Source organism: Polyodon spathula, chromosome 1 (assembly GCF_017654505.1).
Source record: "Polyodon spathula isolate WHYD16114869_AA chromosome 1, ASM1765450v1, whole genome shotgun sequence".
NCBI classification, from domain to species: domain Eukaryota; kingdom Metazoa; phylum Chordata; class Actinopteri; order Acipenseriformes; family Polyodontidae; genus Polyodon; species Polyodon spathula.
Window position 1 is genome coordinate 67,009,706 of NC_054534.1, and position 25,372 is coordinate 67,035,077.

Consider the following 25,372-nt stretch of genomic DNA (forward strand, 5'->3'; position numbering starts at 1 on the left):
GTATTCTGAGGAAACTGGGTTTTTTATCCTGTAGTCTTTGAATTCCCCTTCAATATCGCTTGTACAGTGTGAATCCGTTCATGACCAGATTCAAGTGCTAAATCTAGGTAAAGCAAAGGAGAAACATTTTCAGTAGGACAGTACTTTTCTTGAAATGAAGTCATTGGCAGTCTGGGAGCAGGGTGATTTCAGAAAGCTGGATGGTAATACCGTATTCTTCAAGAATGAGGTCAAATTTTGACAATTTAAGAATTCCATACACAACCTCTAATCTGATATTTTGCTACACTGATTATGTGTATGGGTAAAATACTGAGATGTCATACAGTGAAGTAGGAGTTACTGTGTAAATAAAAGATCTGTTTTGCCAGCAGCCTCTTAATCTGCTACGCATGGTATTCAACTAATACAGCACAATAAATACAGGCTCTCAGTTTGATAGCATGGTGCACTTTTCCTAAAGTGTAAAGAAAATATTTCACTCTGTGTACTTCTTAAACATATTATTAATGTCAATCTAATGGTGTAATAAGCTGCAGATTGTCCCTGCAATGCAGTGAGCTCCGATGACATTCAAATACACGGTTACTTTTACTAGATGTTGCTATTTGTTAACGTTTTGTTGAATGGCTAATAATATGTTGATAAACGTTTTACAAGCTTTGGGAAAACAAACCTATATTCTCAAAATATGTCTCAACACAATCATTTATGGTGTTGTATGAGAGCAGTTGCCATGGTTTTCTCTCTTTGATTGTTCCAGAGGTGGTGGTGTTGTTCTGTAAAAGATACACATGCCCAAAGTTGTCTTGTCTTACTTATTTATTTGTGTATTTATTTATTAATTAGCTATTATTTATTTAATAAATTATGTATTTATGTATTTCAGGAGTCTTCCAGAACCACTGATGACTTACGAGCTATACAAAGAGATCATAGTCCCTGCCAGTAAGTCCAGATGTACAGCAAATGCTGCAGAGAATGTTGGTTGAACACACATTGAATTGCATCCTTTGCCTCATCTGTGTTTGTCATAGTAACGCATGTCCAGAAACTTGACATCCTATTTCAGCAGGGATTATACACACCTCCACGATCTCTCACTAATCTCAACCCCCACTAGAGCGAAGTGGCCTCCTATTGTAAACCATGCTATCACAGTGAAGTGCATGCAGATAGCAGCTGCGGAAACTTCAGTATCATAATTCTGGGTTTGTAGAATGTTTACCATGTGTGTCTGTTTTATTCAAAGCCTTCTTGCAATTTTTTGTTGAAATATAAGTATCAGAAACTGGAAACAATTTACTATGTTGTAGATTATGATCAATACTTTGTACAAATCGCTATTGTTAACAGTTTGGTCCCAACTGTTTGTATTAGCGAGAGCTTGTTGTATATTTTAATGGTGTGGATTTGTACATGTGGTTGGAACAGCAGAGCTTAGTAGTTCTACTGGCACTAAAACCAGAGGAGTATGCCCAGCAAAACAATTACCCGAAGTAAAATGGAAAGGCAGCACTCCTGGTTTTGCATGGCTTCCATCGCATACAGGGGTTACAGTTTTGTTCAATGGCTTTCAGCACCCCCACTATAAAAATGGTTCCAGCGTCACTGGATTTAGATTAAACATGTATACAAAAGCAATCTCAACTTGAGTTGCCTTTGCTATGCAATGGGTTGCAGATGTGGTGCTTGGGAAAGCATTTAAAAACTTGTTACAAAGCAGGAATTCTTCTTCAGTGTCCTAAAATCCGTGATTTGTTTTATATCGTAATCAGTTGCTCAAAAACATAGTTAGCCATATTTTTTCCTTTCAACTTTCACCAGTCAGATTACAAATTCTGCAGCCAACAGCTTTTTGATTAAAAAAAATAAACAAATAAAATAAAACAAATGAATAAATTAAAAAACAGCAACAAAAACCATGCGGGGCATGTATGTCATAAACATGTTTATATAATACCAGAAAACTGTTCTTCAGCGTACTTGCCCCACCACCCACCCCCCACCCCTAGAATGTGTCTCTCTTATTATGATCAAGTTATAATAATGATATGAATATGACTTCCAGTGCATACTTTAAAAATACCCCCAAAAAACACAATTCCAATGTTCAAAATCCAAACATAAAAAACACACATACCTGGTACTTTTAAGAAAATATTATTGAAATTGCAGAAATAGAAAAGAAAGAATTGAAATCCCTATAGTCTGAACAAGGTCAATCTTTTAATGCTACTGGCACATGACTCTCCAGCCACATTTCTTTGGCTTTTGATAAGTAGCCTCACCATGACACTGCACCTGTAGACCTAACTCTATTAAGGACTGTGGCAATTGATTCTGGACTGAACCATTTTACAACCTGGGGGGGAGATACAGTATGTTTTACAAAAACAAAAATATTTTTAGCTTTAAAGCAAATCCTGAGTACAGTCTTCATTTGTGTGATTTATAATATGTTAATTAGTAGGATGTCTGTTGTATAAAAGATGTAGTTTTCTACAGTTTGAGCAGCCAGAGACACCATACACATGACATTAACCTACAGCACAGGTGACCATGGCTCTCAGCTATTACTTTATATTGTGGGAGTACTATATTGTTGTAATACTTGAAGTTAAATGCATTACTGCAAGGGGGGTTGTTAATGATTTCAAATGTTTTTGTTTTAATTGAACAGAATGCGGCACTCCTGAGTCCAGGGTAGATGCAATACATTATTTGGTTTATAAACTTCCAGAGAAAAACCGGGAGGTGTTGGGAATGATAATGAAACACTTAGCCAAGTAAGATTTGTTTGTGTAATTGTTAAAGTTCTGTCTCTTTACTCCCTTGTCTGCCTGCTGTTCATTACTAGTGGTAACTTGGTCAAGTTCTACTACCCTGGATACTCTTACTTCAATGGCAGGCTAATCCGTGATCAGCCACAGATCTGCCTAAAAGACACTGGTGTCTTGCTGTCTCACCAGAACTGCCGTTCCCTTTACATTATCCCTCCTGGAATTGTGAAGGTTACAATTTTTTTTTTTTTTTTAAGTCACTTTTGATGAGATAAAGTAATAGGTGAGCTTCCTTACAACAATATCCTGCTTTGTGTCATTGTTGTGTGCGTTGCATAAGTTAATCACTAAAGACATCTTGAAACCCAAACTTTTTTTTTTTTTGGCACTTTGAACAGGAGTCGTCGAATCACATGAAGTATAGGGATACTGTCTCAAGAGCAAAGTCAAATCCCAGTGGATAAAATAAAGATGTGATTATTTGCAAATATCAGACGAAAGCTCCATGGGATTATTTATTCCAATTATCAAAAAAACAGACCAAAATACATCAAACAATTGCACATTGTGAGCTGTGGGTGTCTGATCATCTCTGAGCCAGCAAGTCCCCCCCCCACCCCCCCCCTCTTACTCCCCCCCCCCCCCCCCCCCCCCCCCCCCCCCATAATTGCGATCAAGTTGATGTTTACTGTTTTTGTAGTCTGCTGATATTTCATGTTAGTTCCGGTATTACAGAATGCATCTGGTCTGCTGTACCACCTCCGTGCTGTAAACACGCCTTCACTTATCAAAATACACTGTCTAGCATTTCTGCTACAGGCAACAACAGAACAACAAATGAAACCCGTCAGTTTTGACGGAATACTTTCTTTTTAATTCACCATCTCTGCAAACCTGTGAACCAAGCTACATCATGTCAGTACAATACAGGGTGTCCCACTTGATAGTAGCCCTGTAACTATTTCAGTTAGATATTGGCATTCAGTCCATGCTGGGAGTGGCATTCCTGTAAACCGGGTTTGTAATAACAAGGATTGCTGTACATCATGTGATTTGATTATTTATTTATTTATTTATTTGTATGTTTGTTGTAATACTTGTATTACCTATGGGGGCTACTTTCAGTGGAACACCCTGTGTAATCAATGCTGTTGCAAAGTAGATAGCTACCAACCTTTAATTTTATTTCAGTTACCCCATTTCTTTAACTTTTTTTCATTGCCGTTGTGATTGAACAGTTGGTTCAAACAATTTAACAACACGTGCTTTTCTGTATAATTCGGTGAAATAAATATAAAACCATAAAGAGCGGCCAACAATATGAATCCAGAAATAAGAAAATAATAAAATTTTTGTGATGGGCTGTGTTTTGGAGGCTATAATAATATCGGTAATAAAACTAATTTTGAATGCGATGGATGCAGTAATTGTATCAATTAAATATGTGATTTAAAACCAAGATTAACTAACTGAGATTTAAAAAAATGTATCATGATTAATTTTGCGATTTCAAAATGTTAATCGTTTGACAGCCATAGTTTTTTTTTTTTTTTTTTTGTTTTATTTTTTTAAAATAATGTTTACCTTAGTTGGGAATTAGTTTGTGCTTTTGTTTGTGTATTGACTGTTTTTAAAATGTTTCTGCAGTGTTTCTGCTAACTGCAAACAGAATCTGATGACTGTAGCAAATTTAGGAGTGGTGTTTGGGCCCACACTGATGAGACCTCAGGAAGAAACGGTGGCTGCAATTATGGACCTCAAGTTCCAGAACATTGTGGTAGAAATTCTAATAGAAAACCATGAGAAGGTAAACTACTGATAGCTGGCAAACACACACATACATTGTTAATATCTGTTATTTCTGTTTATTTCAGGTATGAAGTGTATTGAAGCAATTATTTTGATGTGTTGTGCAGATGGTCAGCAAGGTGTGGCTGGCTGAATTTAACAAAGAACATCCTTAAATTCACAATATTGCCTATGACGCCTGACCTATGGGGCACCCTGTATATAGTATACTGGGGTGTTTTTCATAGCAAGAATATATACATATATATGTGTGTGTGTGTTTGCTTAGTTAATGATTCATAGGTTGATATTAAAATTACAAAAGTAGGGAAATGCAGTGTTAGGATTTTTGAGGTTGTTGAGGAAAGCACACTGCATGTGGATGGATATTTACAGAAAATGGTAACTGTCTTATTCCTGTCTTGGAAAAGACATCCCCACAGATTATTACAATAGTTACTACATATAAACAAGCTCAGGCTGCAGCTGTACTTAAGAGGGTTCTGCATTGAAGTACTAGACCACAGTATATGTTCGTTTCTAACCATCCAGGCCACATATGAATTGGCACTTCATCTTAGCCAGTACATAAAATTGTAAACTGCTTTGGGCCAATTGTGCTGCGCTAAAATGTTAAGATTGGCTATGAAAATCATATGCTGTATCTTCCTTTATTGTTTTCTCCACTGTCCGATTTTTTGTAATAACATGCTGTATAGTGCAAAGACTTACTTGTTTGAGTCATGAAATAAAGAGCACCCTTAATTTGTAAAAGTAACTTCTATATTGTCCAGATGATGGTGCCCTCTGATATAGTTTTGGTTAACATTGAGCTAACAAGAGAAGGTCATTATGCTGTATTCCACCCCCCTCCTCCCTGCCCCCGCCTCCTTTTTGCATAAAGTTGCTGTTTATTATAATAATATAATGAAACCCTCTAATATATTATGATTTTACTCCAATATATCTCCAATATATCTTCTGTATTTTTACAGCCATTAAAAAAAAAGAATAATCTAAGTACCAGTATTTATTTTTCTAATCCGTTTATTGGGCTCCAGAACACCTATTTAGATTTTTGGATTAATTTATTTGCAGAGTGGTTAATGTGTAAACAGTGCTGGTGTTTATAGGAAACATTCATGACTTGCTTGAATGAGCACACCCAACACGCCCCAAGAAGGATCTTGGCTCCTAATCTCGCTCTTGAACGGATGCCAAGACAAGTTCGGTTTAAAATTAGTTTTACTTGTGCATTCCACAGGTTGCTGACTTTGGGAAGTATTACTTCTGATTTTACAGATTTTCGGGAGCGCACCAGATGGATCTGTCACAACACCTGTGGCCTTGTCCTCTTCTGAGCTCAATGCCCCACCCAGGCTGTCCAAGAGGCAGAACTCCCGTCAGAACCGGCCTCTTGCAGTGTATAACCCCAGTATGGAGCTCCAAGCTGGTAAGGGATAATGCACAACCCAAAACATGACACTCGCTGTATGTTTCACAGACACAGACTCAGCACTAATATTATCTTAAGATAAGCTAGCACAACCTTATTGTCAGTCAGGGTCTGTGAAAAAAGATGTCGAATGACAGTAATTTTTGGGTGATTTTAGGGCCTTTCACTTTTTGCGGCAAGGTTGTATTTCCTGGAGTAATCTTATAGAAAAAGATCAGAACCAGGTTAGCCATATAGAAAAAAATCTCTTCAGTTGATGACTCAATTAAATTCACTGGCAGCTCTACATATCTGCATCAAAGATTATTCCCTTTCCATATTAAAGTATATGGCTATTTATTTTAAGATAACACATTTTCATGATTGCCCTCCTGGCTAAGACTTTTGTCCTAAACTTACGTCAAATCTCTCCTTTGCTGTAATCCTGCATGAGTAAGTGACTTGGTTTTAGTTAAAAAAAAAAAATACAAAAAATGCTTTTTTATAACCACACTGCTGGTGGAAATGGGGAAAGTAACAGCAGTATCCTTGTAATAAACCAGTTAATAGCAAAGCCATGAAACTCTATATCTAAGTAAGCATGTATACCAGTTTATATCCACTGGAACACAAGCATTGGTGTCATAAAACACTATAAACACACTAATATATATATATATATATATATATATATATATATATATATATATATATACCGCCCAATATATACTATATATATATATTTCCCCTATATATAAATATTTCTTTGAAACTTGGGGAGGGTTATTTCTGTTGTATTTTTATGGGAGTTTATTTTTAAAAATAAAACTTACTGTGGTATCGACGCCTCTGGCAGCAGTGTTTTGGAAAGATCCCTTTTTAAAAACTGGAGACATGGAAATTAAGAAATGGAAGAATGGAAATTCGAGCAGAGCGGTTGCATCTTAGTCAGTTTTTATTGTGTTACTGTTTTGAGCTTGGATGATTTTCATTGGCAAAGCAGTCCTGGGAGGAGCATTTTCATTGGCAAAGCAATCCTGGGAGGAGCACAATGCATTCAGTCTGTACAGCTGAAACCCACCTGCCCCAGAAAGTTCTATTCCTGGTTTTGACTTATTTGTGAGCTTTCTTGTGAAGTCGATTTTAAAACTGCATATTTTTTTACGTAATTTCATAAGTGTGCTATTTTTGTAATGGGAATGATAGAAAACACCTAAGTTGCCTGTATAGTCTATTTGTAGAGTAGAGTAACATATGAAATGCCTGCTGAACCACAGCTGGGCTGAACATGGTGGACACTAGCAAGAATGTGTGGTCTCCATAGATGTCAGGTGTGGATTTTATCATGGTAGGAGAAAATCCTGGTAAATACCAACAACAATAAATTAAGTATTGTAAAGATTGAACTCATGCAGCAATTGTGAGATCAAGTTATTTCAGTCTGCCTGCCCTTATAGCTTCTGAAGCGTCATTGGAATGCTTTAATGAAAGTACCCTACTGAGAGCTCTGTTTTAAGTCCCGAGGTCTCTGGATTGCAGCCCAAGCCCTACAACTCGGGTGTTCTTGGCTTGTTCTTCTCCCTGTAAACTGAGCAAAAAGTTCAGCTGGAATCCCTGTTTCTCATATAGCAAATAACTAGGGGCAAGGGAGAGATGTTGAACCACATCCAAAACCCACATGAACTTCAGCCTTTTCATATTAAAAAAAGAAAACGCTTTGGCTCAGGTCTGTGCTTTTCTGTAACAATAGTAATATCCAAGCCAGCATGCATCATCTTTGTTCTTAATTATTACCGTTTATTACCTGGATGTAAATAAATGTTTTTATATTTTATTATCTTTTTACTATCTCTGATGAAAAACAAAATGCTGGCAAATGATAATTAACCCAGATTTTAGAAGTCTTTAGATGGCATGTACTGTACATTCTCTATACATGTTATGTGTTCCCTTTTCTTCTTTTTTATTTTTTCTCATCCCAGCTGATTGTCCCAACTCTGTGAAGGATGACATCTCGCTGGGCAGCACAGATTCTGTCTCCTCGCAGTCTTCCACTGCTACCACTTCATCTGCCTCTGGCAGCCCTCCCGAAGACACAAAGAATCATTTCAGTGCCAACGGAGGAGACCTCATGGACTGGGCTAGGTAACTACACTGCTCGTGCACCGCTTAATTGGTGGAATGATTACAACCTAAACGGTTGTCTGTTTTAAAAATAACTAATGAACCTAGACTATATAGTAGCTACAGAACCTGACGTGGACCAAGACTACACTGCTGTAATACTTGAACTTGATTTCAACAAAAGGAGGCAGGCTAGACTTTTTTTAAAGCCATTTTAGGACTTCTTATATTCATAATTTGCGTTTTATTATAAAGTGGTGTGGTCAAAAGGGTTTTTAAGCAGAAATAGTTTTGGTGCTGCCCAGTCTGGTCTGTTCTGTCTCATGTAGTCAGTATTGTCTGTGTTACTAAGTTACAACGATCCTGCCATGAATAGATACCGGGTAAATAAAATGGTTTGTTACCAATTGAATTACTGCCGTGCCCCATGCCAGCAAAATCCTTTTGACACTAACTTGTCAGGTGCGCAAAATCCAGTGTAAGCACGTGGAAATCTGTTGATCAATTTGTTATTGTATTCTTGTTATGCATGTAGCATCATATATAAAGAGTAACTACACTAACTGCACCATTTGTGAATTCATATTTGAATCTATCAAAGATTATGAGATGTGTTTACCAGATTTACGGATGGTGTTTAAAATGAGATACACAACAAATGGTTTAATATTTCACAATGTGATCTGGGGAATTTGGATTTGGAATGGTAAGGTAAATAATGTGTCACAGGGTGCAGTCCTAGTTTAGCGGCTGAGAATTAATTTTAGCCAAACACGTTTTCCCAGATATAGCTGAGCTGGACAGTCTGGGCGAGGTGCAGTTGGAGGGTGTTTCCGCTGACGCTCAGCTATACCTTCTCTGCATCTCAGACAGTACAGATTCGTATCGCATACCCAACAGGGCCAAACTGTGCTGTACGGTTTGTGCTAAAGAGACAAACTGTGTTGAACAGTGGCAGCTGTTTCTCAGAGCTTTCTCTTATTCCATGACGAAACCCCATTTATAAGACTACTGACAGCTGTATAAAGACTTTGTCAATCTTCACTTGTTTGCATGTTTTCAATTAGTCCCACAATCCAACGTGACCTTTACACCTTGCCCAGAGCATCCAGCAGTTGTAAAACTGGATACAAGAAGCAGGACACCGCTGCTTATATCCTGGAAAAAATACATTCTTATAAAAATACAGTAAATATTTGGCAACAGAAAATCATTCTGATAAGGGACCATTTCCATTGTCTTGCTGAGAAATACATGAACTTAAATTATTCAGTTCTACTTCTATCGTGAGAACATCAAAAACAGAGAATTTGCTTGGTATTCTCTGACCTTGAGCTGGAAGTCAAATGTAAAAGGTTTCCCGCAATTCTTTTATATGCCTTATACCCCTTTCACATAGACAAGTTATGACAGCTCAGCACCGGGATTGATGCAGCATTTTGGTATCTGTGAATTGTCTATACCATCACAGAGCCGTCATATTTTATCCCGTCTCTGAATCACCTCGCAAGCTGGTTCAGAGATGGCATTGAACTGTCTTAGCTCCTGTGTGAAAGGCTATGCAGGTACTGAAGTGCGATAATGGCTGTGTATTAAGGTCAACATCCCATGTGACTGCATGGATACCGGATGTGTTTCGTATTTTTTGTCGTTGGTGTTACATGCTTTCATTTTTTTTTTTTTTTTTTTTTTTTTCAAATAATGCTCTCCCACACAAACCCAGTCTACTACTTGACAACCTTGACTCTACTCTGGTTGCCCCTCCTGCTCTCTCTTCTTTTCTCTCCTCGCTCCATTGCTGATGTCTCCGGTTTACTGTTGAAATCAACTACTGCCACGTACCCCCTGGATGACTAATCTTGTCCGTCTCTGTGCTTCTGATCTTGCTCCTTCCATTATACACACTCTCAACCAGTCCCTGGACTCTGGCTCGGTTTCTGCTGCCCTTAAGCTTGCCAGAGTTACCCCGGTACTCAAAAATGTACCTTTTAGTGCTTTTCAGCATGTCGTGCCAAAAATATTCTTGGTATTCAATTAAAATCAATAACATGATGGATGTTAATGGACCCTAAAAGCAAACAAGACCGCAGTTTGCAACAAAGTACTGTTTGTTTGGCACTGACTGCATTTGAGATCCCTTCCACAAAACACTGAAATTTGCTGTTTGCTCCCTGAGATAGAGCAGCTACTCCGCCAGTTATGTCAAACATCAAACATCAACCCCCAGGCCTCTGCAGAACCCCTGCAGGCTGTATTATGTAGTCAGCCAAGGATATTGCTGAAGCATTCCTATTGGACAGTTCGCATAATTCCAAACCACAGCCAAAATCACAGCATTTTCATACAGCTGTATTCCTTGCATGCAACACTATTGTTTGCGATACAAAAAAATAAATAAATTACTGGATGTGTCTTAGAAATGCCAATAAAGGATGTTGTCGTGATTGACTTGTACTCTGACTTTGCACACAGCCTATAATTTAGCTATAATAATACAGGCTTATGCAGTTCTAAACTTACTGGGCCCTCATAGGGCAGTAGTCCATAGTTTTCTGAGCTTTAACTTAGTGGGGTGGGGGTTGTACATTTATTTTTCACAGAGCACTGTTTTTACTCCCTGCTTCCCCAGCATTGCCCGCTCAACGATGATTCCATGGATGAATGTTTCATCGACCACCACCCCTACCTCTCCATCGCCAGTCGGTGCCTTCTCACCCGAAGGAACTAACAATGACAAGCCGGAAGATAGGTAGGACAACAGCTACTGTTGGTTTGACCGAGCTCTGTCATTGACTGAGTACTCCCTGTGAGAAATCTCATGCCCATTGAAAGCTCTGCATTTAAAGGGCTTCTATAGTAGTCCCCTCCATAAAAGCTGTGTCCCATTAAGATAAATGTGTGAAACTTTGCATTTTAATATCTTTGCCTGATAGAAAAGTCATCTTGTATAAATCAACACATTTTTCAATTATCTGGCAAAAAAAAAAAAAAAAATGTAAATAATCCAACTAATTAACACTATCATTAATAAATCGCATGTAATAGTCTAAATAATTAGTTCTTACAAACTGAGGTGTCATCTGTGATGAAGCACAAGAAGAATATATGCCTAGAAAGGTCTTTTGAGGAAATTCCCTTTCAACTCCATATTTATACTGTTCATCTAAACAGGCACTACAAGTAACCCACCTGACTAGTCCTGGGGCTGTTTTAATCCCAGTAATATGAAAATATATATTAACATATAGCCTTACTGTTTTTGGGAACACTGAGTAAACTACTGCCGTCCTCATACACACACACACACACACACACACACACAAATGCACACCATACAGTCAAAACATTTACTCACATTATCAGTTGCTCAGAATGTAATGATCATAGTTCAAATGTAATGCTCATCATTTCCTAAACTAAGATTTGGTTACTGTGATAAACAAACATTATGATGTGTCTGGAGAGCGAACCTTGAACACTGGTCCCTGTCCAGTTTTACTGCCATCCTAAATACATTCGCATCCTGTGAAACTACCAGAACCGTGGATTGGAGCTTTTTCTTTTTTTTTCAGTCAGTCTGATGAAGTTTAAGTTTGAAATAGTCTTCCCAGCTCGTCCAAGTCTGACCTGATGTTTGGGGTGTGCTACAGAGTACCACATGTTTTGCTAAAATAGCAAGAAGTGCAAAAAAAGACAAAGTTTTAATAGTTTGTCTTTCAGTTTTTGTAATGTTTGCAGTACAGTAGTTCTGAATGCTTTTAGTTGCTCTCTTACAGTATTGTGCTTGGCTCCCAGTCATGAAAAATGCTCGAATAAAAGCCACCTCTCTTATTTTTCCAAATTTCAAAGGGTCAAGTTGCTTAACATTGGTTGCACCCCTGTCAATAAAGTGAGAATAACAGTTTCCCTGCATCCAAAAAAAAAAAAAATCTATAGCCTAACATGATTTATTTAGGAATCTGGAATCATTTGCAAGAGCTAGGTATGGACTTATCATGCCGTTTTTGTAACCTACAAAAACATGTTACCCATAAATAAACATAATTTGATATATACTTTGCAGGTTTACCTGTTGATATAAAGTTGTTTGAGTCATGTAGGAAAAAAGCATTAGGTCATACAGAAGTTGATTGAGTTAGTTTGGATGCTGGCGCGATCACATTTGTTATGACTAATCTCATGCTATCTCAGGCATAACAGCCTGAATTGAACTGTAGTGCAGTACTCTAAAGCCTGCTGTTACTGAATCGTCTTCATTTTTCAGTGTCACATACAGGAAAGCTAAAGCAGTATTTTCATGTGAAGCGGAGCACAGCTCAGAGTTATCTTTTCCAGTCGGAGCAATATTTGAGGAAGGTAAGTGTTATTATCAGTATTGCAAGTCGTGCACTCAGAACCGCAAGCATATTGGATTTGTAGCCATACAGGAAATCGCATCTCTAATCAGGAGAAGTCTAAATGAAGCGGCCAACAAATGTAATATTAAGGGCTTGCAAACAGTTTGAAGCTGCTGTTGGGTTATCGTGAGAGAAGTAGAGTGCATGCAGATATGTTTTTTTGTTTTTATTTAGGTCTGCTTGTGTATGACTACCTGTTTTTATAAGACAGCTTAAGTCATTTTCTAACTTCATAGCTGAGACAACACCAGATCTAGTAGCGAGGAGGATGAAAACCGTTATCTACTCTGAGTGATTAAGTCCTTATTTTAATTATTTGTTGATTTTTAACAAATAAATATATTTGCAGTACTGTTAGACAGACATATGTTTTAAAACTTGATTTGATAAAATTTGGGTACAATTTAGAACTTTACAAAGGAAATACACTTGTGTGACCGTCAAAGGTCCTGAATAATTTTGATTAGGTAGCACAAGTTACTTCAATTAATCTAATACTTCAACACTATGGTTGAAAAACCCTCAGATTAATTGAAGTAATTTGTGCTACCTAATCAAAATTATGTACATTTTTTGTTTGATTTGTCAGCTTCGTACTAGAAGAAAGCTTTGTTAGACTTTCCTCTGAGAAACTCTGATTTCATTTTCTTGAAAAACCTAGCAGTCCTGGGTTGCATTTTAATAATATAGAACTCTGCCTGCTGCTTGCTATCTAACACCGGCTCTGAACCCAAATTGACTTAGTGGCAGGCCTACAGTGGTTTGCAGAAGTGTTCACCCCCTGCAAAGTTTTCACATTTTGTTGGCACCTGAGCATACTCCACGACGCTTTCAAATCAGACTTTATGTGCAGAATCTACACAAACTGCTCCACATGGTAAAGTTAAAAAATGCATATAGAATATAAATAAGTAAGATTTACAGAGAAAAAACTGATTAATCTCAGTTGCATAAATATTCAACCCTTTTGCTACTACAGCGCTAAATCAGCTCAGGTCCAAATTATTTGATTGAAAGGTCACAATATTAATGAAATGGTTTCAGCCTGTGTGTACTCAAAGTGGTTTAACTTGTAGATAATTTCCCTCGGGTATATAAAGACTTTCAAGCTGCAACTCACATAGTGATCCAACAAAGCAACCATGAAGACTAAGGAGCTTTCAAAACAAGTCAGGGATAAAGTGGTAGAGAGGCACAGAGCAGGAGAAGGGTACAAGAACATTTAAAAGGCACTGATAATCCTTCTCAGCACAGTGAAGTCCATCATTAAGAAGTGGAAGATGCATCATATTAGACTTTTTGGATAGCTCTCTACTAGCTTTGTAAAGTAGAATGGTGACATTTTTGCCCATTCTTCGCGGGAGACTCAATATACAGATGCAGAAAAAAGTATTGGCACCCTGTGCTTTATTATACCATAATTCAAGGTAACAGATTAAGGACAAGCATCTAATAAACCTTTTAACCCAAATTTAATAAAACAAAAAGGAAAATGCACCATGTCTTGTCACTTTTAACAAAATATACTTATCAAGAACAAACAGAAGTTTCGTTTTAAAGTCTCTTTTTGCTTTTAATTGCTTCTTTTAGACATTTATGATGATTGTTAAACACTATGTTTCATCTTGTTGAGGAAGTCTGGGCCCATTGTGTCTTGCATATTTCCTTCAGCTCAGACAGATTGTATACACAGTGTTTGGCTACAGCCTTTTTCAGATCAGTATTTCTATTGGATAGAGATCTGGTGTTTGCGAAGACCATTCCTGAACTTTTATTTTATTTCAGATTCCTGTTCATGTTTCTTGGCAAATTTTAGACGGTTTGTTGTATGAATTTTCTTTTTAAAAGATTTGCAGCCAGGTCTATGAGCATATAACTACAGTTCTTTCATGCACTTTTATGCCTGCTGCTTCTAAATCTTTCTTCTAAGTCCTTGGCTGTTAATCTATTAGCTGCTCAGACAATTCTCCTACCTGCTGTACCCATAATTTTCTTTCAATGTCCACTTCTTTCAAGCATTTCAGTTGAATGTGTTCTGTGCTTCTTGATTTATTGCTCTGATTTGTTGATTTAATTTTTCCATGTTTCTTTGATACTCTTCTGTAGCCATTTCCTTTTGTAGTTTACTACAAGTGCTTTTCTCACACGCAAAGCCAACTTCTGTCTTGGCCATTATCTGTTGTTTTGCCAAAATGTTCTTCAGGTGTTGGAAATGATGGCTACTGACTGTGTCATGGTTTTCAATCAATCAATTTATTTTCAAATTAGTTCTGTTAAGTTTTACAGACTTTTAATGTAAAGGTGCAAATATTTTTGTCACAAACAAATATTTGAAATTGCTGAAGTGCTTTTTTTAAAAAAAATAATGTATATATAAATAAAGATGGTTTGCTAAACCACCAGAAATTTTGGGTTTTGTCATATTAATTAATGGATAATTTTAACCAAATGCTTGTATTGAACATGTTGTCTTGAATTATCTCATATTAAATGTAGGGTGCCAATACTTTTGCCTGTGACTGTATAATCCCATGTTGCAGTCTGCCATTAATTTGACCAGTCTTGGGTTTGTGTGATGTGTAACTGCTTCAAAAATGTTTATTTTGGGATATTTAACTATAAATTGAGATTTTTTGTTTAATCCAATTCTTAACAATTTAGTTATTCTAAGAAGGCTTTTCAGTCTGTTTTAATGACATTGGAGGATCCAGTTTTGTATGAAGCCAACAACAGTTTCATGAATATCAAAAGCATAATTACGCAACAAAAACAAAAATCCTATGGATAATTTTAGAGCGTAAGCTTCAGATGTCAGTTTATTTTTGTTAATTTCTCTTTTACCCTTTTATGTTTTTCATCATTCTGAGTAGTTCTTATTATAATTATCTGCTTTTTCTGCAATGAAAAGGCAATTGGAAGCTACCTTTTACCACTTGCATGAGGAGAACCTGTACCTGTATTAGGTCATATACCGCTCCTGGTAGAGAATGAGTTGTTTTGACGATTCTGATAGTTTTGTATTTACATGCCTTGTTGAGAGGCATGTAACTTGCATACAGCTTAGTCATGTTGTTCTTTGTTCCAAGCTTCAGAATCACTCATGTATTTTGTTTTTCTTTCCTTTTTATAAAGTGACTTCTTCCAGAGAACCGGGGTGGCTGGAAGGAAAACTTGATGGAAAAAAAGGACTTATTCCGATAAACTATGTTGAATTTCTATAGCCAAAATGCTGGAGACATTGAGTTATACATGGTATCCATGATCTTCAACAGTGACCCACCCCTCCATTTTTAAAGAGACTTTTGCATATATTGGTACGCCTTGAAATATGTCCCTAGAACAATATGCTTCCCCATTGCAGAATTGCCAAATATAAATACCATGTTGTCTTATGCCAGTCTTAAAGCAAAGGGTAGCTTTGAAGAAATAAAAATAAATATATTTTAAATCATTAAATGTAACATTTTAGCATAATCATTCGTTTTTGAGAATTTTATTTGTCAAGATTTAGGGAAGAATTATTTTAAAGTGTAAGTTGTGCATGAGGTTTATCTTGTTTGTCTGTAATTACCATATTTGATTCACTGGAGCAGAGTGCAGATATTATGCAATACATGTATGTCACAAGATGTAAAGAAAAATCTATTTATAAATCTGTACTTTCATTGTACATTTCTTCTAGTTAGACTTTTCAGGTGAAAAAAATCCAATACTGCCAATTTTAAACCATGTAGTTATGAGCGGGTAAATGTAGATGGTGGTTGAGTTCAATTGAGCTCATTTAGAATAGCTTTTATTGTTAAATATGTAAACATGTGCTGATTTAGTTTATCTATTTGAAAAAAAGAAAATCAAACATTCAGGTATATTTTGTATACAGTGTTATATTAAAATGTACATGTTAAATCTCAATCATATTTTTCATAAAATTGCAAAGCAGCAGTTACAGGATTTGCAAAGTGCAAATTCATTATCAGATTGAAAAGTGCAGGTTGATGACTAGAGGAAAACACACAGACAATACATGGGGGTTTGTGTGATGTACCGGGTAAGTTCACTAGTTTACTTCTACACAAAGGGCCCCCCTTTTCAATAAACCCGTTATAACAGCAGGATCTTTTTATATTGGTATCTTCTGGTTTCGTCCAAAATTTGGGAACTTGGGTTATTGATTTGTATGTTTCCTGTGGTATCTCACTGATAATCATACTGTTTTTGATGCTAACTTAAGCTCTGTAGTTATTTTATTTTACAAGTTGCATTCAGAGGTAATTGTTAGAATATTGTTAATACACAGTAGCTGGTGTAGTTTTGGTTTTGTAAATACACACAGGGCACTTCTTGCACACAACTACTGCTGTTGAGACATGATGATTTATTGGGTTTTGTTTGTTTTAAACTGTTGTTCTTACTGGTGTGTGTGTTATTGAATTGACCTTTTTAAATAAAAAAAAAAAAAACTGTACAGGTATTACATTTATAATTTGTTGCTGATAAATAAATACATAAATAAAAGTACTTTTTGAAAGCCTTGAAAAAACTATTGATCATGACAGATGTGTGCTTGTGTAATATGATTATTTCAGACCCCTTTTCAACCTCTGTTTGAGTCCCGTAATGCTGGTAAATTGTGTGCCTTATTATCTTGTATATAAGCATATAGACCCCCGCCCCCCCCGCCCCGGCGGGGCGGGGCGCCCACACCTACCTAAGGGGTAAATGTATAAACTGGCTTGGCTTTCATTGATTCTAGAAGGATTAATAGAAAATAATGAAGCCATCCAATAGTGTTCAAAAGCTTGGAAACAACAAATGCTTTATAGCAAGACTAGGTGTGAGGATTGTATTGCCCATTTTTCACTAGTAGAATGGTACCCAAAATGTTATTTTTCTAGGAAAGCAGTACAACTGGTGATGGGGGATTTGTTGCTGGATAACTCACTTGCTTACTAAATATCTTGGTATTGCTGAATAGATAATTGTCTCCTCTTTAAAGATATGCTTAGGGTTTTAATGAGCAATGGGTTTAAGTTTTCAAAGGGACAGTTACTAGCCATCAGAAAATGAATACTTTGTTGATAAAGGTGTGTGTGAATCATCCAAACATTGGGAAGACAGGTTATCTGAGCAAATCAATAATTATTTCTCTGACATACTGCAATGTTCAGATCAGCTAGCATATTCCAGTACAATAATTGCATAGTCTCCCTAATGCACTGTTACTTCCATCACTGAAACATGCACTCTGTTCCAGAAAGAGCCAAATTACTGCACTCTTTACAAAATTAGGGCATTTCAGTTCTGAATTTGTTTCAGTCCAATTTTTAAATTTGATAGATATTTTTTCAACCTAAATATTTCTGTAATGCATTTCCTGTATCAATAGATATATTTTTTTTTCAGGATTAATTTAAATACTTAAACCTCCTGTTGCCTTCTCAGCATCCATGTGTAGAATAAAACTTGCATTGTGCAAGACTCCAGCATCTGTCTTCCATTGGCCCATATTCATTCTTCTATTCAGCCACGCTGGTTCACTACCTCCAATGATATGTTAATGGTAAAGGGTTTGCTCCTTTAAGCAATGGAGTAGGTCTGCAGCAATGCAAGCGATCAAGAATAGGACAAAATAGTCTGTAATTTATAGGTCTAGTGTGGGCTTTAAACATGTATATATGTATTATACAGTATATTTCCTATAATATTCTGTTATTCTGTGGAGGTCATACAAATCTGTATTTATTTTGGGCATAATGAGGTTTGTATGCTATACAGGCATACTGTAAGCAAATGAGACCTGGAATGCGACAGCTGGGCAAAAAAACAACAGTGGTGCTGTGTTATTTCAACAATGGTCTCTTAAAAATAACTCTTGGTAAATTAAAAAAACTGGATTTTCCAGGGATGCTTTTTTAATAGGAGGCTGTGTGGTCCAGTGGTTAAAGAAATGGGCTTGTAACCAGCAGGTACCCGGTTCAAATCCCAGCTCAGCCACTGACTCATTGTGTGACCCTAAGCAAGTCACTTAACCTCCTTGTGCTCTGTCTTTCAGGTGAGACATTCCTGTAAGTGACTCTGCAGCTGACGCATAGTTCACACACCCTAGTCTCATATCTTGTAAAGTGCTTTGTGGTGATGATCCACTTTCATAGTGGACCAGCACCACAAAGCACTTATATTATTATCCCTTCGAATTTAAGACACAGCCCAAATTTCCCATCCTCAATTTGGGGGGGGGGGGGGGAATCAAATGAAGATGCACTTACAAAGATACCTCAGTTATGCATATTAGAGCCATTTATATAAAGGAATACTCATTTTTTTTGCAATTAAATGCTACAAACTTGACTATTATGCATATTGGTAAAGCATATTGTATATTTGTAAATTAAAATGCCTGTAACAATAACAAATCTCTCCTAGTCATCATCCTCTGAATTGAAGGAGCCCTCTTTATTACTTGCCATCTCCCACTTTGAAAATGGCTGCCTGTATGTCACAGATGATTCGAGATCGGGCAGTAACATTTCTGTTTGTCTGTTCTTGGTGATTTTAATAGATGCATCACTATACTCTAATTTAAGAGGCAGGCCATTTTTGAGAAAAAAACATTGGTTTAAAACGGGTTCACAAACCCAGTCCTGGGGACCCCCTATATCTTCTAGTTTTCATTCCAGTTCATTTCTCAATCACTTTTCTTGGACTAATGAAAGAGCATGCTTTCCCTTAAAGAAGAAATCCCTATAAACCAGCTGGCCAGGTTAATACATATCGCTTCCATAGGAAAAATCTACATAATGCTCTATAACTAAATGCAGCTTTGCCAAACTATGGTGGCTTAAGTATATTTTTAAAAAGTAAAATAAAATGAAAACTTGTGTTTATTTTTTTTTTTCATTACCCCCCCCCCCCCCACACACACACACACACACACAATCATGCAACAAATAAAGTGGAACACTGGCAAATGTAAATATAAAAAAGTTTAGTGGTTAATTAAGAGACAAAAAACGAATGTGCCTGGAAACACTGTGACAAGTAATGCACAGTTAAAATACTGAAGCACACAATCATTTTGATGAGAAGTCTTTTGTAAATGTCCTTTGTGTCATACTATATATATATTATATTGGAGCACAACATAATGGTATTTAGCCACCTTCTAGATTTTTATTATTATTATTATTATTATTATTATTTCCACTGATTCAGGCTACTGTATTTATTGTGTGATGTAGAAAAATCTATAGTCCTCATATCTGATGCAGTACATCATCCACGTAATTTGCATATGCCAAGGTAAAATCCAGTCCAGTAATAGTGCCAACAAATGTAATAACTATCATCCACGTAATTTGCGTATGCCAAGGTAAAATCCAGTCCAGTAATAGTGCCAAAAAATGTAATAACTATAATTAAACAATGTCAGTTAGTTATTTTTTAATTGTAGTGTTTTATAAGCACAGAAGGCTTTTTTGAAGTTTGTTTCGTTAACTTTTGGAATTAAACTTGTTTGCTTTTATTTCCTCATAGTCTGGGAACCGTGTAGGGCAAATCTGGGTAGAATGGGTCCAAAATGTATCGCATATTTCGAGCTTTGTTTCACCAAAATATAGGTATTGAGAAGTAAAACTGATGAGGTCTGCTCAGATTTCTGCTCTTGCAAAAAGTATATCAAGCAGCAAAGTTTAGCCTAACCAGTGAAAAATGGCGTATATTTATTCTGCCCAATATTAAGATAAAACTCAAAAGTTTTAAACTTAAATTGGTTTTACGTCATTGTTGTACTTAGAAAGACCATAACTGACTATTATTTATCTGTAATTGTGTAAACAATGTGTAACACTGCAGTTGGCCACCACCATGAGTATTCACCTTTGCACCACGTTGAGGCCCAGTATTTCTGACTTAGGCAGGGTTTTTTGGGGTTTTATTTTTTGTTAACAATAATCTAAATATACTAACTTCTTATGTTTCACTGAATATAAGGAAATAACTTGTTTATGTACTTTTAAAAGTAAAAAGTATAAGAAAAGGAAATGTCCTTAAAACTGTTTATCGACTCTACAGATCATCTGCCATGAGCTTTTGATCTTCCTCCAGGTCTGTTATTCTGGCACATTTTTGAGGTTCTGCAGTGCACATGGGACATTGTTTTTTGTACATCTGCAATTGCGAAGACATTGTCCTCTCTTACACCCACAAAATTAATTTTTTTCCAATGACAGTGGCTCAGGTGACTTTGTAATTAGTACTGGGGTAAGGATACCATTGGTTACACTTCTACTAAAGTCTAAAGTGTTGGATCATTCAAGTGAGCACTTTTGCTCACATGTACTTGGTGAAGAGCACGCAATGCATGCAGATGAAAAGAATGAGTGGTAGGATTCAAGCTTCTAAAGTCTGCTCTGGCAGACATTGTTCTGAAGATGGGCTCTTAGTCTGTAGAGTGTCAAATTTCTCTCTGCCGTAGAGCCTTACAAATAGTTATTTTGCCTCTGATATAACATTGTCAAACACTTTTTCACCTGCATGATATGGTATCTCACCAAAGCTTGCAAGGCCAGTTTTGCAATTTTTTTTTTTTCCCCCTTTCCTGAGAGGATAACTGACTGTGTCACAACCAGTAAAAATATAAGCACTAAGCAGTAGGCCTGTTAGAGCGGATTCTGAAATCTTAAATTTAGAACTTAGTTGCTTAAAAATCAGATGGCTTTGAATATGCCTTTCTTTCTTCAGAACCCATAATTCCTGTAGGAAAGTGTAGCAGGGCGGTAGGAAGGCCCTGCTGTTTGAATGTATTATGTGTTTATTTTTAGAACAGGGTTATTTTGTATTTGTGTATTATGATTTATGTATTGTATATGATGCCGTGTTTTTGTTTTGTACTGTTTGGTAGTTTGGATGGGAGGCCCCATCCACTATTTAATAAAATCATGCAGATTGTGGCCGAGGGGCAATAGAATAATTACAAGCTAGTTAAACTCTTCGGCCACGGTATACATCTGTGTCAGTTGCCTGCACAACTGCTCTCTCATAGTCCATTTCTGAAGCAGCATGATTAATGTGAGCAATAATCCTATTGTCTGCTTCCTCATGCTTTATACAGCTCAAATTTGGAAGAAATCTAACAGTTTATTTTGTCAAGTGGATTGTTTTACCTAGGTCTTTGTTCATGCCACCAAGGACAAGATGGAGTTCAAAGGGAAGACTGATGTGATCAGAAGTCCAAAACTCACTCAGATAATGTATAATGTAGCCGATTCCCTTTATTGTTGGCATTAGAACAAAACACCTTCCAATCAGGTACTTGCAAGCCATCAAATGGGACATATTCTCGTGCCACAGAGACTCCTGATTTTGAACCCAGGTGAGCTCTTTATTCCCCCTTAAAGGAGGAAGTTATGTCTACATCATAGCGGTCACCGGTTATATGAATTCAACTGCAACCTGCTGGTCTCTCTTTGATTACTCTAAAAGTAGAGGCACTCAGAGTTTGAGATCTCTGGGCAAAAGCCATTGATATATACTGTTGATGATGGGCATCCTTGTAAAGAATCTTGTTCCCACAGAATATCAATGGCATTGTAAAGTAGTATCAAGAAATCACTTTTTTGGCCCTTCCGTTTAGCAAATCCAGTCACCATTGTTTGATGATCTTCAAAGAAGGAAGATGGACATAAATTATTTTGCACAGGTATTTTTGCTGTAAGTCTCTAAAAGTAGAGTCACTCAGAGTTTGAGAGCTCTTTTCCTTGGCATTGAAAATTCAGCATCCATTTTCTGACAGCTTAATACTATATACTGTGTGAGATAAAGGTAAGCCAGGAGTATCTTTGTGCTAAAGGAAACACAGGTTCTCATGGGGGAATCCCTATGCTACTGGCCTGCACTGACTTTACTGATAGCAACAACTGCCCATGCACAACACAGATTTAGGATTAACTTAAATATGTATTTAAAATTGAAATCATTATTTTGCAAAACCGAGAGTTGGGATTTAACTTATATTTCAGTTAAATATTTATTTAAAAGTTGAAAGTTGTTAAATATTTTCAGATTTATAAATTATATCTGACAGTATGCATTATTCAAGATTTATAAATTGAGGAAAAACAGTTATGTTTTTGATTAAATCTGGGAATGAAATCAGGTAAAAATATTTGTGCTATTTTTTACATTTGGCACCCCACATGCCGCTGGCCTGCACAGACATTAGTAAATATAGTTTCATTCAGATAAAGAGAAGCCAATAGTATTCTAGTTAAGAACCAACAGTGAAATAGGTCATCACAAGCAATAACCCAAAGCCAATGTCCTGCATTGATATATAACTTATTTTTCACAGGGCGATGGTGAGTGGTAAGTGTAGTGCTTCATGACAGCTCAGAGAGCGCTATGATACTTGAAGGTGGTTAAAGGCATAGAACAGGAGTCTTGCTCTCAGAGATGGAGAACCATTTTGCCGAAGGCTGGTCCGACGACCCAAGACTCGAAAACACATAGATAAAATCCCCCGCTCTGTGTTGAGCCACTTACGTGGCGATTTGGGAACGGAGCTACCCATAAGGGATTGAAGGAATAAAGGAGTAAAAAGATTAGAAAGAGATCGAAGGACTGCAAAGCAGACTTTGCGTCTACAGCTGAGAAGGAGAGAGAGAGACTCCAAAAATAGTGAAAGTGCACAAGCTGTGACAGGTGTGGCCAGGGGTCCCCTCTGGCCCGATACAGAAATACCAGCTCGAAGGGCATAGCCCAGAGAGGCCAGGGAAAGTGAGCCTCACTAACCCCCCAAAAATGGCCCCCCGTCCCCCCGCATGACCGTACGTGTGAGGATAGAAAAGACTGCAGCCACTGCACGACATAGACTTAAGTGGGGAAAAAACACACTAGACAAAAGAGACATTAATATTGACAACCTAAATGAACGTCGTCCATGTTGTGGAGAGGCAAAAAAAAACTTTTTTAGGAGGAAACCTCTGGTGGACCAGGAAGAGAGGGCACCCCCACTCAGGGCAAGCTAGCTAGGGACTGGTGGGCAGTTACGATGACTGCTGGGGTGGTTCTGATGTAAAGATCGACTGCTAATGATGCCTTGCACCCTAGGACTTTGATGGCGTGTTGGCTGAGCCTGGCTCTTGCTGCGATGTCGCTGCTCTGATTCGGGAATGGGGTGTGTAGAACTGGGAGGGCAGGCCTGCGTTGGTGACGAGGTAGGAGAGGTGAGAGGTGAACCAATGCCTAGTGATAATGTTTCTGGATAGGTCGGAGAAGAGGGGTTCAGAGGGTGAAGGTTTCCTGATTGATAGGAGCTTCTGCAGAGATGTGCAAGGGCAGAGAGGAGAGTTGATATCAGAGCTGGATACAGTGCAAGGATAGAAGCTGGTCAGTTTTGAGGATCAGAGAAAAGGAGAAGATGGTAGTTCTTAATGAGGAAGATGTTGTTGGATTGAATTCTCAGCACCGTTTGCACCCCATATTCTGGAAATGAGGGCAGAGAGATGAGATGCCAACCATTCTGTGTGTTAGTGTGACGGAAATATAATGAGTTCTGGTTAGAAATCTCCCTCCCGACCTGTGAAGGCACAAAATAACGAAAGGGAAAGTCTTGAAACGGGCTGACCTGACAGTTCATTTCCAGGGTCGGGAAGTTGGTCAGCCTGGATGAAGGCGAGACTCCACTGCAGGAACGTATTGACCTGAAGGGTAAACGAGGTAGCAGCTGCAAGCAATAAAAACAGCTGCAGTCGTTTACCAAGAGGTCATGCATGACAGCATAAAGGGGCCGGAGAATCAGGATTCTTTTCCTTTGCTTTGGTTACGAAACCTAACCTGGAAGGACCCGTGCAGTGCGCAAAATAAATAATCGTGAGTGTTTGTTTTGTTTGTCTTGTCTATAATTGTTACTTGTGTGTTTATAGATGGCTAACACATTCCGGAGCTGTCACTATAGGCCAGGAATAAATCCAGACAACACTTACCCACTGTAGCACGTATTTATATTGTTCTTCACCACAAACACTGAGAGCACTCACTTTGTTTGGCCCTGTGATCGTATGTGTGTCTAATTGTGTGTTTTAGTACTGTGCTTATTATTTGTGGGACTGCAACCCTTTTCACTTCTGTGTAATACACATTGTTGTGTATTGCAAGCTTGTTATTGTTTACTGACTGGTCATCAGACCATTGGATTATAAAACCAAGTTTGTTTATATTGCATAGTACTCTTTGAAAGCTAAACCTCACAACGGCTTTACAAATTAATTACAACCAGTAGCCATTACCATTCAGTGTTCCAACTACCCAGAATGTATTGGCACAGCACTGTTTCCAGGGCCTGTTTTACCAATTCAAACTTCTGATGTCCCAATGTTATAATATTTGTAGTTAACCATATACCAGAAAAAAAAAAAAAAAAAAAAAAAAAAAAAAAAATATCTGCAATATGCTTTGGTTCCAGGGTTTAAGTATATTTGCATTTCACTTGCCTTGTATTAGAATCATTTAAAATAATGGCCTCTGACTCATGTGAATTACAATAGAATTTCATTTGAGCACTATCTGAATACCATCATGTTTTCCAGTTCTTTTCTAATGAATTTTATAGTTGTATAGCTTAGCCACAGATGCATGATGACTATGCGGTAAGTGAAACACCATATACAGAAGAGCAATTCCACTGGAATTTATATAACTCTGCTGTCCTTATATTAAAGTGTTTTCTATAACCATTGCCACAGCATGATACGTCAGGGTCTATGAATACCTGTTCCTCGACTGTGCAGAAGGTTTTTTTAAGCCAGTCACCCTGGCAGTTTGCTCTGCTTTCAGTACAGTCTGCTATT

The 25,372-nt window shown here is 37.3% G+C and overlaps 1 protein-coding gene across 1 annotated transcript in view; it reads left to right on the forward strand.

The window, feature by feature from the left end:
• The window catches only part of arhgap10 (Rho GTPase activating protein 10), a 66,034-nt gene extending 49,121 nt beyond the window's left edge, over positions 1–16,913 (forward strand). The window contains exons 16-23 of the mRNA XM_041260210.1: positions 890–948; positions 2,684–2,789; positions 4,431–4,590; positions 5,874–6,024; positions 7,989–8,151; positions 10,760–10,879; positions 12,395–12,486; positions 15,660–16,913. Of these exons, the coding sequence (XP_041116144.1) occupies positions 890–948; positions 2,684–2,789; positions 4,431–4,590; positions 5,874–6,024; positions 7,989–8,151; positions 10,760–10,879; positions 12,395–12,486; positions 15,660–15,748 (940 nt within the window). The 3' untranslated portion in view covers positions 15,749–16,913. The remainder of the gene's footprint in view (positions 1–889; positions 949–2,683; positions 2,790–4,430; positions 4,591–5,873; positions 6,025–7,988; positions 8,152–10,759; positions 10,880–12,394; positions 12,487–15,659) is intronic.
• The last annotated feature ends 8,459 nt before the right edge of the window (positions 16,914–25,372 follow it).